Source organism: Abramis brama (genome assembly GCF_963993115.1).
Source record: "Abramis brama genome assembly, chromosome: 3".
Classification (NCBI taxonomy): Eukaryota; Metazoa; Chordata; class Actinopteri; order Cypriniformes; family Leuciscidae; genus Abramis; species Abramis brama.
This window is the reverse complement of record NC_139965.1, coordinates 12,321,475-12,333,931: the sequence shown is the minus strand read 5'-3', so window position 1 is coordinate 12,333,931 and position 12,457 is coordinate 12,321,475. Positions and strand designations below refer to the sequence as shown.

Sequence of the window (12,457 nt, the reverse complement as noted above, 5' to 3'; positions counted from 1 at the left end):
ACTTGCTATGTGGACACACACACACACACACACACACACACAAAAACACATGGACATGGACATGATTCGAAAAGGTTAAATGGTCCTGGAAAAAATAGTCACACTTGTGCTCCTCGCAGTCAAAAATGAGCGCATTGGAAATAAATAGGACGTGTATTTTACAACAAATTCTTAATGAAAGCTCATATTTTGAGATATCAACTTCAAATTTGGAACACAACTTGTTTAGATTAAATTATTTTCTAATATTTATATTATAACTTAAATAACTTTTTTAGTTTAACTTTTTCTATTTATTTTTTCTACTTTTTTCACTTCAGCAATAACATGCCAAGTGTCGTCTTTAAAAAGAGAGCAAACTTAATTTTGTGCTCTAAAGCATTTATGAAGTTCAAGTTGGAAATTTTATTTTCAGGTCTATGCTCAAAAAGTGATTAACAGGTAATAAATGGATCCTAACGATTCCATAAATATAATTTAGTACCATAAAATCCCCATATAATACAAAATATTAAATAAAAAACTTTATCGAACTAAAATATGATACATTCATTTCATCGAAAAAAAATTGTCATTTTTTACCACCACGCAAAGAGGTTGACTTATAAACAATGTCTATTTTTTAAATTAAAACCATAAAACACAAATATTAGGTGAGTATCAGAATATATTTCATGCAGCCAGTGTCAAAGCCTTTAGGTTAGTTTATCCGTCCATCTGGAAACACCTGCAATAAAAAGGCCAGCCTTTTCTCCTAACACCTTCACACTCCTCTTCTTTGATAAAAGCATTTTAAATGGAGTCTACAATTATTTTCCACTCTCACTCACTTTTGCTCCTTTACTTTTAAAAGACATTTCATTCTGTAAGGATTCGTCTCACCCAAGAGAGCTTTCCATCTAACAAACACTATAAGTAATTCATGGTTTTCCCCAGGATCTGAAAGGTGTCTGATTTAGGTGTGTGTACATCTGTGTTTGTGTGAGGAAGAAGGAGAAGAAGGTGTGTAGATGTGGATGTAATATGCATGACCAAAACAAGCGAAGAGCTGGTGAAAAAAAAATCTAAATGTGTGAGGCCCTTGGAAAGCCCTTTTTTTTTCTGAACATCTGTCTCTCTCTCTCTGTCTGTCTGTCTGTCTGCCTATACACACATGCCTGAATTTATTTTTCTTAAACTCCCCCTAGTCAATAATTGTATCACTTAAAACTCGTCTTTATACACCAAAATTACATATTTAAATGTGTTTTCCTTTTAAAAACATTCTTCATGCCTTAAAATAGCTTGAATGTAACTCTACACCCTTGCCTCATTTAGTAAATGCGGTTCAAGGAATATGCAAATGAGCCCCGCCTCCACTCACTCACTCACTCACTCAGCTCAGAGATCCACTCGTTGACGATCACATGTTGACTTGATTGGTTACAAGGTATTTTATGACGTCAGAAACACCAGCAATTTTGTTCTAAACATGCTTGAAATTAATTTTGTCTCCACATTTAAAATAGTATTAAAATATTTTTATTTTATGTTATTTTAAGCAGAGCTGGAAACTATCAAGACCAATATTTTATTTGATTCATATTTTTAGAATCACTACATATTTCCATGCTCCCATTTGGGTAATTTTCAGGTTTTGATGACTTCTGACTGGCAGTAATCTCTCTCGCTACTCCCTGGTTCTCCAAAGGTATTTTATTTTATTTTATTATTATTTTATTATTTTATTATTTTTATTATTATTATTATTATTAATTATTATTTTTTATTTATTTATTATTATTTGTTTAATTTTTATATTTATTTTTTATTAGAGCTGGAATCTACCAAGACGGATATATCCACAGGTGCAGTACCGCCTCCAGCCTGAGCGGCGCTGTCTGCGATCTGATTCCCACTTCAGCGTCTCGCTCCGCCTGAGGAAGCCGCAGAAGAAACTTTGACCACTTCAGCTGTTAGCATAGCAGCGGAGACACACATCTCCGTTATTGTTTACTACTAGTCTCTTATTTATTCGACCAGCCCTTTTAAAAAGATGTGGTTTATTTATTTACTCAGCTGGTTGTCGCTGGTGATACAGATATGTTTCGTTACTCTCGCTATTGGTGAGTTTTATGTTGCTGCTGTTAGCCGCTAACCTCCTTTTGCTGACGCGACCGAAGCAATCCCTCAGCTCGCGCGCCTTATTAACAATCAAATATCCGTTTATTTTCATTAAATAGAAGCCTTTGGGAAAATAACGATGTAGAATAGAATAACAGTGGGATGAGCTAAGACAAAACCTCCTTCATATCTATCTCTTTGACTAAAGTCATATTATATAAGAATCGATAAGCTCATTGTGTTTCAAGCTTTCGAGTTTTTGTATTTCTATCTGTATGGTTGCAGAGTACAGGATTGTTTTGATTAGTTTTCGCTCCGCCCATTTATATGAGACCCGTTAGGGTAAAGTTACATCTGACAGGACACTTATTTTAGTTACAGGTCATTTCATATATACAGTATATATATGTATGTGTGTATTTAATTGTCTATTGCATATATATGATGGCTAATTTTATTCTTTCAATTCTCGCCGTGTGCCACATGATGATGATTGGAGATAAAAACAGTAAAATGTCTCTGTCCACGTTGGCAGTCAGATGTGTTCATGATGAGGATTGAGAACTTGGCAACATGTCAAAGCAGCAGTTCCACCTGTACCTGTATTTATACACCTGTGTTTACTCTTACTCTAGCACTGAATGTATAAGAGACTTGATAGATAGATGGATGGATAGATCGCTCCTGCACTTTTACACACTTGTAAGATCTGAATGACATGTTTGTTTAGATGTTTATGTGTAGTTTTTCTCAGTTTTGTTATTTGTCCTCACAGCTGCAGGCCTGTATTACCTGGCGGAGTTAATAGAGGAGTACACAGTCGCCACCAGTCGCATTATAAAATATATGATTATGGTGAGTATTGTGTCATCATATAAAACTTACATCATTAGGGATGCATCCATAGAGTAATATCACAGGAACTCGAGCCATATCTGGAGAACAGGACACAAATCCAGTTTGGGAGTTTAGGCTTGTCAACACTTTCATTTTGTGAGAGATGAAATCTGATCTGACTGTTCAGACAGTGTGTGTTTGCATTGGTGGCTATAGTACTGATGTAAGCGTCAGCATGCTTTGTGTGACAGGGTTTGTACAAGGTGCTTGAATTTGACTTGAAAACACCCATATTTATGAAGTGGTTGAATTTTTATAGGCTGTGTGAAATTATTGCTTAATTTTATCGAAGTTAAATCTTTTCACACAATTAACGCTGCAGTCGTTTCGCATGGCTATGAATGAGCGTGTTATTGCTCATAAATATCCACGTATATGATAGTGTTTTCATTCTTGAGGTAAAGAAATATCTTTGTCATATCCTTTCAATGGTTAAAGTGACCACAGTCGTTGCTTGTGTTGCATTTTTTTTTGTACCATTTTGGTACCAGTTTATTTATCTATTAACCTTTTTTTAGAATTTGAAATAAAATAAAGATATTCTTTGATAAATGAAATGAAATTCAATTCACAGAAATACAGAAAATGCATGAGTCCATATTACAGTTTAGAGTGATCTGTTATCAGAGGGAACTGTGTAAGTTATGCATTTCAGAAATGTACATATACAAAATCACAGTTAGCTAAAAATTTATTAATTTAAACAATGTAATAATTTAAGGCAGAAACATTGAGCTCATTGAAGTAATGATTTGTTTGTTAACTAATGATTATGATATATGTGACCATGGACCAGTCACATGGGTCAGTTTGTTGAAATTGAGATTTATACATCTCATGAAAGCTGAATAAATAAGCTTTCCAATGATGTATGGTTTGTTAGGATAGGACAATATTTGTCCGCGATACAACTATTGAAAATCTGGAATCTGAGGGTGTAAAGAAATTGAAACATTGAGAAAATCTCCTTTAAAGTCCTACATTTATGTTCGCGATTGTGCTGCATTCACTCACAAAAAAAAATGTTTTACATATTTACGGTAGGAAATTTACAAAATATCTTCATGGAACATGATCTTGACTTAATATCCTAATGATTTTTGGCATAAAAGTAAAATCGATAATTTTGACCCATATAATGTATTGTTGGCTATTGCCACAAATATACCCGTGCGACTTATGACTGGTTTTGTGATCCAGGGTCACATATAGAAAACGTAGCATTGGTGATGTTGACGTCATCTGAAGATCTCTGATTGAAGATCTCTGATTGTAGTCTTTGAACAGTCTGACAGTGTCTGTACGAAGCCTGGAGTGAGGTTACGTTGGCTATGCTTCATGTCTCTCGTCTCTCAGTTCTCCACAGCGGTTCTGGTCGGGCTGTACGTGTTCGAGGGCTTCCCGACGCTCATGATGGGAGTGGGTCTCTTCACAAACCTGGTTTACTTTGGTCTTCTGCAGACGTTTCCATACATTATGCTGACCTCGCCAAACTTTATCCTGTCATGTGGTGCGTAATGGAGACATTCACAGTCTGTATGTTTTACAGTGTTCTCCTCTCATCCTTATTGTTGCTCTCTTTTCCAGCACTGGTTGTGTTAAACCACTATATGGCCTTCCAGTATTTTGCGGAGGAGTACTATCCTTTCTCTGAGGTATGCTATATCTTATATAAAATGTTTTTTTGTTTTTTTTTTACTGACCAAAACAATGTAATCTTAAACCCAGGAGTTTAGATATAGGGTGATACTCGGATGTATAATAATGTGATTTTTTTTCACATTAGCCTATTAAAGAAAACTATTGATCCCGCTTTGAGTTTGCTGTAGAGTGACACCTTGAAATAATAGGTGAAAGTTAAGTTCAGAAAAACACAGTACCGTTTGAAAAGTTTTGTGTTGGTAAGATTAGTTTCTGAAAGAAGTCTCTTCTGCATTTATTTGATCAAAAATACAGTAAAATTGTTAAATATTATTACAATTTAACCCTCTGAGGTCGGCAATCACGCCGGCGTGATCTGCTCGTTTTTTTTCCTTATCAGTGCGAAAGAGATTCAAAATACTCTATTGATTTTGATATTACATGCTTGTGTTGTACATCAATCGATCCTGTTAAGTGTGTATTATTTTTGTGTATACTCACAATAAAAACAAAGTGTTGTGCTTTTTGCCAAATAAAGAAAAATAAACACGAAGCGAGTTCTGCTTTCTCTCTGTCAGTGTAGTCCATTCTGAAACGCGTCCGAAAATGAACCATAACTCAGCGAATACTCAGTCAATCAGTCACACAGGCATGAAGCTTGAATTCTCTTCTTTTAAATTAAGTAATTTTTATAAAAAACAAATATTCTCAGTTTATGTAATATGTATGTAAAGAGAGAGATGTCAGTCGTTCTCATCTCAGCTAATTATTTTTAATGTGACTCCGCCCACGGAGAGCGCACACTGTTCAAACGCAAATAATCTGAGGACGCAAACCTGTGAAACGCCCACATCAGCTGGATAACACACACCGTGAGTTCACTTTCAGTCTCATGTACTTTACGACGCTGTGAGAAATAAAACTATCTTGATAATAATCCTGGAAAACTTACCTCAGAAGTTCTGGAAGTTTCATTTCGAGGAGCAACAGATCCGGCTGAGGAATAGGTCAGTTATATGCTTTGTTCTAATCGCAAGTGTCTGTACACGCAAAAAGACTGTTTAAATATGAGTCGCGTTTCTGCGTGTGAATGAATGAATGCACAGATGCGTGCCTAATAAGATGAGTAAAAATCGACTGCAAAAATCGGACAGATTATAAAGTTTTTACTGTAAAATACTGCCACATCAAATAAGCTTATAATGTTGCCAATTTCTGCTCGTGTTAAATATATATATATATATATATATATATATATATATATATATATATATATATATATATATATATATATATATATGTTTTGTCAAAAATAATCAGCTAAGATGTTTGTTCCAATGTAGGCGATATTCAAACTAATGAATCCTTAACTTTGAAATACGTATGATAAAATGTATGCATGTATATATATATATATATAAAAAATACTATTTTTGTCAAAAATAAAGTCATCAACTAAGATGTTAGATGTTCCAATGTTGGCTATATTCAAACTAATGAATACATATGATAAAATGTAGGCCTATAATAATTTTTTTTACAAAGAAAGAGTACACTTGAAATATTGTTGAAATTGTAATTATTGTTGTAATTGTAACCTTTTTAATAAAATAGCAAAACATATTTATAAGATAGATGTAAGCAAAATCTTAAATGGTCAATATAAGTCTTCTTTTAAATATATCTTTTGTCCTTGCATTCATTCTTGGCTCAGTCAGTGTCACACCTGAATGAATGGCTCATTATGCAAGCAATTACGCTATCCTCGTTCACGCCCCCCTCGCATATTGGTTTTCCAAGCAAAACCTGTCTTACCCAATTTAAATCAATGTATTGTTTTATGTGAACAATAAAGCAAGACTATTTTCACATAATTTTGAAGCCAGAACTCGAAGCGACAACATCCATTAGTCAAAAGTCTTGTGGACACATATTTAGTATGAGTTTTGTGGTCTTATTTCAGCAACTTTCATTTTTATTTTTTTCAATAACCATGCATAAACATTATTCTCTTAAAAATACAAACATCTACATACATGATGCTTACATATTACGGTAGCCCTGTTTGTGCTATATAGAGTGCATTTACACCTTTGCCATTAATATGTTTATAAGCAACTGAAAAAAGCACAAATGTCAGGGCATGTCAGAACATCCCAAGGGCCCCAAAAACACCTCAGACCCCAGAGAGTTAAAGGGTAACTCTCGCCAGGCTGTTTTTGTTAATCTACCCGAGTCAAACATTAGTGTAAAAGCATAATTAGGAAATAAATAAAACGAAAATACGGTCAATCTTAAAAGTGGCATTTCCATTCTAATTATGCTTTTACATTAATGTTTGACTCGGGTAGATTAACAAAAATAGCCTAGGTTGCAATTTGGCGAGAGTTACCCTTTAAACTAGCCATTTTCTATTGTAATATCTTTTAAAATGTAATTTATTCCTGTGATCAAAGCTGTATTTTCAGCATCATTACTCCAGTCTTCAGAGTCACATGATCCTTCAGAAATCATTCTAATATGATGATCAAGAAACATTTATGATTATTATCAATATGTTGCTTAATATTTTTGTCGAAATTTCTTTGAATAGAAAGCACAGCATTTATATGAAATAGAAACCTTTTAGTAACATTCTAAGTCTATTTTGATCAGTTTAATGCTGTGTATTAATCTCTTTAAAACATGACGTTAGGCTGATTAAATGATGTCTGTACCTTTAAGTGTAGGTGAACTAGAGGATGGAGTTGAGACTAACGTCTCTGTGTTTTCAGGTTCTGGCGTACTTCACAATATGCCTGTGGGTGATTCCTTTCTCGTTCTTCGTGTCTCTCTCGGCCGGGGAGAACGTCCTTCCATCCACTGTGCAGCAGGGAGGTGAGACACGTGTTTTCATACAGTCTTCATGAAACTACCCTGAGGCACTACTAACCCTGTGATATAACGGGGAAAACAGAAGAAATCTGTATGCAATTATTGTTGTTTTTCCATAGTCATTAAAAGTAATTTGATTAATACATTATTTCTGAATATGTCAAAAATGTACAAAAGTGTGCGAGGCTTCTTCAGAATCAAAGCAAAAGCTTTAATTAAATATAGAGACTTTTGATTGAACCAAGCCGAGCAGATGAGTTTAACGGAGCTCTATATAATGGAATTTAGTAGGATTGTAACTAGTATTCTTTTAAATAAAAATAAATTAAATAATACAAATGTAATATTTTATTAAAAATAAATCTGCTTCATTTTAATTTACGTGCCCGGAATAATTTTCAAATGTGCAAATGTTTTTCAGTTTAATTAAATAAAAGTAATAAATAAAATAAGAAAAAATTTGTTTTATTAAAAATAAAATTGCTTCATTGTAATTTACGTGCCTTTGAAAAATATTCAAATGTGCATTTTACCTTGAACGTTGTTTTTCAGTTTAATTAAATAAAAGTAATAAATAAAATAATAAAATGTTTTTCTTTTATTAAAAATAAATTTGCTTCATTATAATTTACGTGCCTTTGAAAAATATTCAAATGTGCATTTTTCTTTGAACATTGTTTTTCAGTGTAATTAAATAAAAATAATTAACAATAATAAATATTTGTATCAAAAATATGCATCTTGTATGGTAGCTTTTGTAATTTACATGCCTTCAAAAAATATATTAAAATGTTAATTTTCAAATTTTTTGTTTTTTCAGGGATGTTCCACAAAATCATCAAATGTTTTAAAATATATTATTAATATTTTTGGCCCACTTCTACCCTGTAGTTGGATGTGTTGGACAGACATTAACAGTGCTACTATACACACTTATCCTCATATATTGATGGTTTTCTGTGTTGTGTGTGTGTGTGTGTGTGTGTGTGTTTCTCAGATGACGTGGTGTCGAACTACTTCACTAAAGGCAAGCGGGGCAAGCGCTCGGGAATCCTGCTCATCTTCTCCTTCTTGAAGGAGGCCGTTTTGCCGAGCCGACAGAAGATGTACTGATGAAGCAGTGGAAATGAGCATCGGACAGAGGGGTTTGGGAGGGTTTGATCCCCTTTCATTGGACAGCATCTTTTTTTTGTGGGAGGGATTCGTTTGCAATGATGATCATGAGATTGAATCTGTAGGACCACATCAGAACAAACGCGCACAAACTCTGAATGAACTTATCAGTCTGTTGATTCACGATGAGAGTCGCAGCTAATTTTTTCTTAGGCGTCTAAAAGCCATGAAAGGACTTCAGAAGTCTTTAATTTATAAAGGCTTAATCTTTTGACTCGTCTGTATGTGGATGATTGTGGAAGGGGCTTCGGCTTCATAGCGGCGCTAGAGGCTCCTGCTGATTTTCTTCTAATCGCATCACTTCAAAAGCCAATGTTTGTGTTCGCTCATGAATGAACCGATGTGTCTGGATTCTGTGTTCACATTTTAAAGGAATGTTTTCCCCCGAATCCAGTGTTTATTCTTCAGTTTGCTCACCGTCGGTACATAGTCACGCCTCACACTACAAGTAGGACCTTAACCAAGTCATTTTTTAATTATCTGATGTTAAGAAGGATTGTTTACATCTTTTCTGCTCCATTTGAGCTTTAAGTCCATTTTATATCATCCGGTGGTTTGAGGATTAAAGAAAAGCTAGTTTTTGGGTAAAATATTGCTTTAAATATACTGTAATCATGAGAGCCATAGTGTTGGCCAGGCTTCATTTGTGTGCTGTACAAAAATCTAATAAAATTCAGTTGTATGAGTTTTTAAAAGGTAAACATTGTCATGTACAAGTAAGGATCACATTTCATCTCAAAATTATGAAAAACAAAAAATTGCATTAAGATTAAAGGCGAGCATTGTTTTTCAGTCGAATTAAAAAATAAAAATATTATTAAAAATAAGTGTTTTTTTAATTTACATGCCTTATTCAAATGTTAATTAAATTTTTTTTTTTTTTAGTTTCAGAGGTGTTCAGATCCATAAAAATATGTATATTATGATATTATTAAATGTGCTTAATTATCAGAAAAAGTTTATGCAAAAGGTCTTCATCAAACAAAATATTTTCAGGTATAATGTGATCTGGACGTGTTCATCCTCATGAACGTTATGTGAGAGTCACCCAAGCAGAACTACAATATATATATATATATATATATATATATATATATATATATATATAAATAATTATTATTTTTTATTTTTTTTAAATCTGGGTTGTATAATATAGCTCTGACCAAAAATGCTGATTTTGTTTAAACGTTAAAGGGGCTATATGCAACTTTTTCCCCAAAATAAACGTAACAATAGCCTTTTTATTTTACCATTTATGACTCAAACATCTCCTGATGAGCATACTGACACCTTGTCCGCTCACAGTGGGTGCACCTATAAGCCTGTATCCTATTTTTCCTATTTTCTGTCGGGTCGGATTTTTCCCGCGCTGTCTGCGGATGTGACGTCAAGCGCGTTCATGTTAAACGTTTCAGATCACTCTGCCACCAACGCTAGTCAGCAAGTAGCCTACACTCGCAAGCAGTGCAATGGAGAAACTTACTCTTATCAGTGTAAGAGAACACTTATCTCAAACAATATATGTATTTGACTGTTCTTACCTCTGTAAACATAATGTTGACCTCCTTGCAGCAGATGACTTGTGAAGTGTGCACGTACAAGAGCGAGCAGAAAGGAAGAGCAGTTCTGTTTTTTGGCCACAGGTGTCAGTCGCGAGTTTAAATTTCAGAAAAACGCATATAGCCTCTTTAAATGTGAAGAACTTCTAATAAATTATCAGAATGACTGAGAAGAACTGCCTGTAAGCGCTGTCTGTACCGACTCTTCCCCTGTACGGACACATTTGCGCTCCTCTTTATCTGACAGTCGGGATCAGAGCCGGCCCTGGTCGGGATCTTGTTCTCGGAGTGCGAGGTTGAGGAAAGGTCAGCACACATTCACATCAGGAAGCTCTCATCTGGGAGAGAATCACTTAGGAGGGTGGAAGTTGCCCTTTGCTGGACCTTTTTTAATCCGATTATTTTGTGGCTTGTTTCGTAATGGCTGAGGTTAAAGTCGACATACGGAAAACTGGTTCTAGTTCAGTGTGAAAGGGCATCTGTTTTCTTACATGTCAAAAATGAAGCCAAGCGTCCTTTGGGATCTAATGCAGTGACGCCAGCAGAGCTGTTTTGGGTCGCTGCGACTTCGACCTTCCATGACACATCCCAAACCGCATTCAGAGTTCAGCTTTCATCCACACCTACATAGTTCAGCGTCAGCAACATTTTGAAGATTTTTTTTTTTTTTGCCCTCATAGATGTTTTCTGTTCACCTTTTCACACCTTGATGATGGTCAGTGTTGGTTTGAGTGTGCATGTTTAGAGGCATGTTGCAGTTAAAAGCTACTCAACAGATTTTAGCCTCTGGTCAGATTTGCGTTTTGGGAAAGTGTGCCATTGAATCTCACAAAGTCTTTCAAGAACACGTCCAGGTGTCGAGTCCTGGCTTTCCCAATTCAGTTCCCCTTTCTGCACTACACTGTAGTGTAGTATCAAATAAATCCACTGCTTTCCATTCTACTGTAATGTGAAAAAAAAATATATATATTTTTTTTAAATATTCATACACTACTGTTCAAAAAGTTTGGGGCAGTAAGGTCTTTTTTTTTTACTTTTGTGGAAACCATTAAGATTTCAGGATTCTTTGATGAATATAAAGTTTGTTAACAGCGGTTATTTAAAATAAAAAAACATTTCTGTCACTTTTGATCAATTTAATGTGTCCTAATGAAATCTTACTAAACCCCAAACTTTTGAGCATTAGTGTACATAGTGATATTAGGCTATTTGTATTAGGGCTGTCATGATTTTTCACTACGGTTATCGTGGCCAAAAGAATTCACGATAATGATTAAAAAAATTAATATCACGGTTATTGTGAATACCGGTATATATCGTCACCCCCAATTTGTATACTTCCTTTATTCTGTTTTAAATAAAAACATTTACTGGTACAGTAAAAATGACTGTAATGACAATCTGGTGAGAATAATCAAGAATAATTCATAAATAAATCACAAAATGAAAATAATCTCATTAAAGATGCAAAACGCCTTAATGGTCTAAACTGGTAGAAACGTTTAATTAATCTGTATTAATTCACTGCATGTATTAAAGATGCACTATGATTTGTGTTTGCTGTCATTATTATAACTCTTTCTTATTAAGCAGTATGCACTGCATAATACTGTGTCCCACAATGCAGTGCTTTAAAATCCACTGCAGTTTTCAACATTTTCTTTCATTATGTAATCGGACATCCATTTGTATTTCTGAGAACCGGATCATGCTGAATTAAACATGCATGTAATGACCTCATACTGCTGGAAATCTTTATTGTTGCATAATGCGTACCGTTTCACTTGCTATTTTTAAATTGCCCCAATTGCATCAAAGTGGATTCTCAGCACTGAAAACAGCATCTTCTCGACATAAACAACACTCAGCTACAACTAAACAGTGTTTGAGGGTCAAAGTAGACGTTGTTCACGGGCAGCCAATGAAGACCATAGACTAGCATTATGCAAATCTCTTACATTGTTTATGTAGGTTTGTAACAGAGTGAGACTGGAATTACTGACGACTAATTTCAGCAGTTCAGAATCGATTCTTTCTCTTAAGAGACCATCACTTTACTTGTCGTGCACTTTGATCTTTTCAACTTTGCAGACCTTCCCAAACAGAAATATATTACACTGTAAAAAATGATCGTAATTTTAACGGTAAAAGACTGTAAAAATGCTACAGTGAAAAACTGTTAATTGGTTAACAGAAAGTTTCTGTACTAT

The 12,457-nt window shown here is 34.4% G+C and overlaps 1 protein-coding gene across 1 annotated transcript; it reads left to right on the top strand.

Annotated features, from left to right (window-relative positions):
• Window positions 1–1,914: 1,914 nt before the first annotated feature.
• Window positions 1,915–9,500, top strand: tex261 (testis expressed 261). The gene is made up of 6 exons (XM_084109230.1): window positions 1,915–2,105; window positions 2,879–2,958; window positions 4,357–4,510; window positions 4,588–4,655; window positions 7,416–7,518; window positions 8,513–9,500. The coding sequence occupies exons 1-6, from the start codon at window positions 2,036–2,038 to the stop codon at window positions 8,626–8,628; spliced, it is 591 nt and encodes a 196-aa protein (XP_083965356.1). The 5' UTR covers window positions 1,915–2,035; the 3' UTR covers window positions 8,629–9,500.
• The last annotated feature ends 2,957 nt before the right edge of the window (window positions 9,501–12,457 follow it).

Bases quoted from the DNA above. Each gene is read 5' to 3' on its own strand.
- tex261 (XM_084109230.1), top strand. From the start codon at position 2,036: ATGTGGTTTATTTATTTACTCAGCTGGTTGTCGCTGGTGATACAGATA. The intron at 2,959-4,356 runs GTGAGTATTGTG...CTCGTCTCTCAG, and splicing joins TTATAAAATATATGATTATG to TTCTCCACAGCGGTTCTGGT. The intron at 4,656-7,415 runs GTATGCTATATC...CTGTGTTTTCAG, and splicing joins AGTACTATCCTTTCTCTGAG to GTTCTGGCGTACTTCACAAT.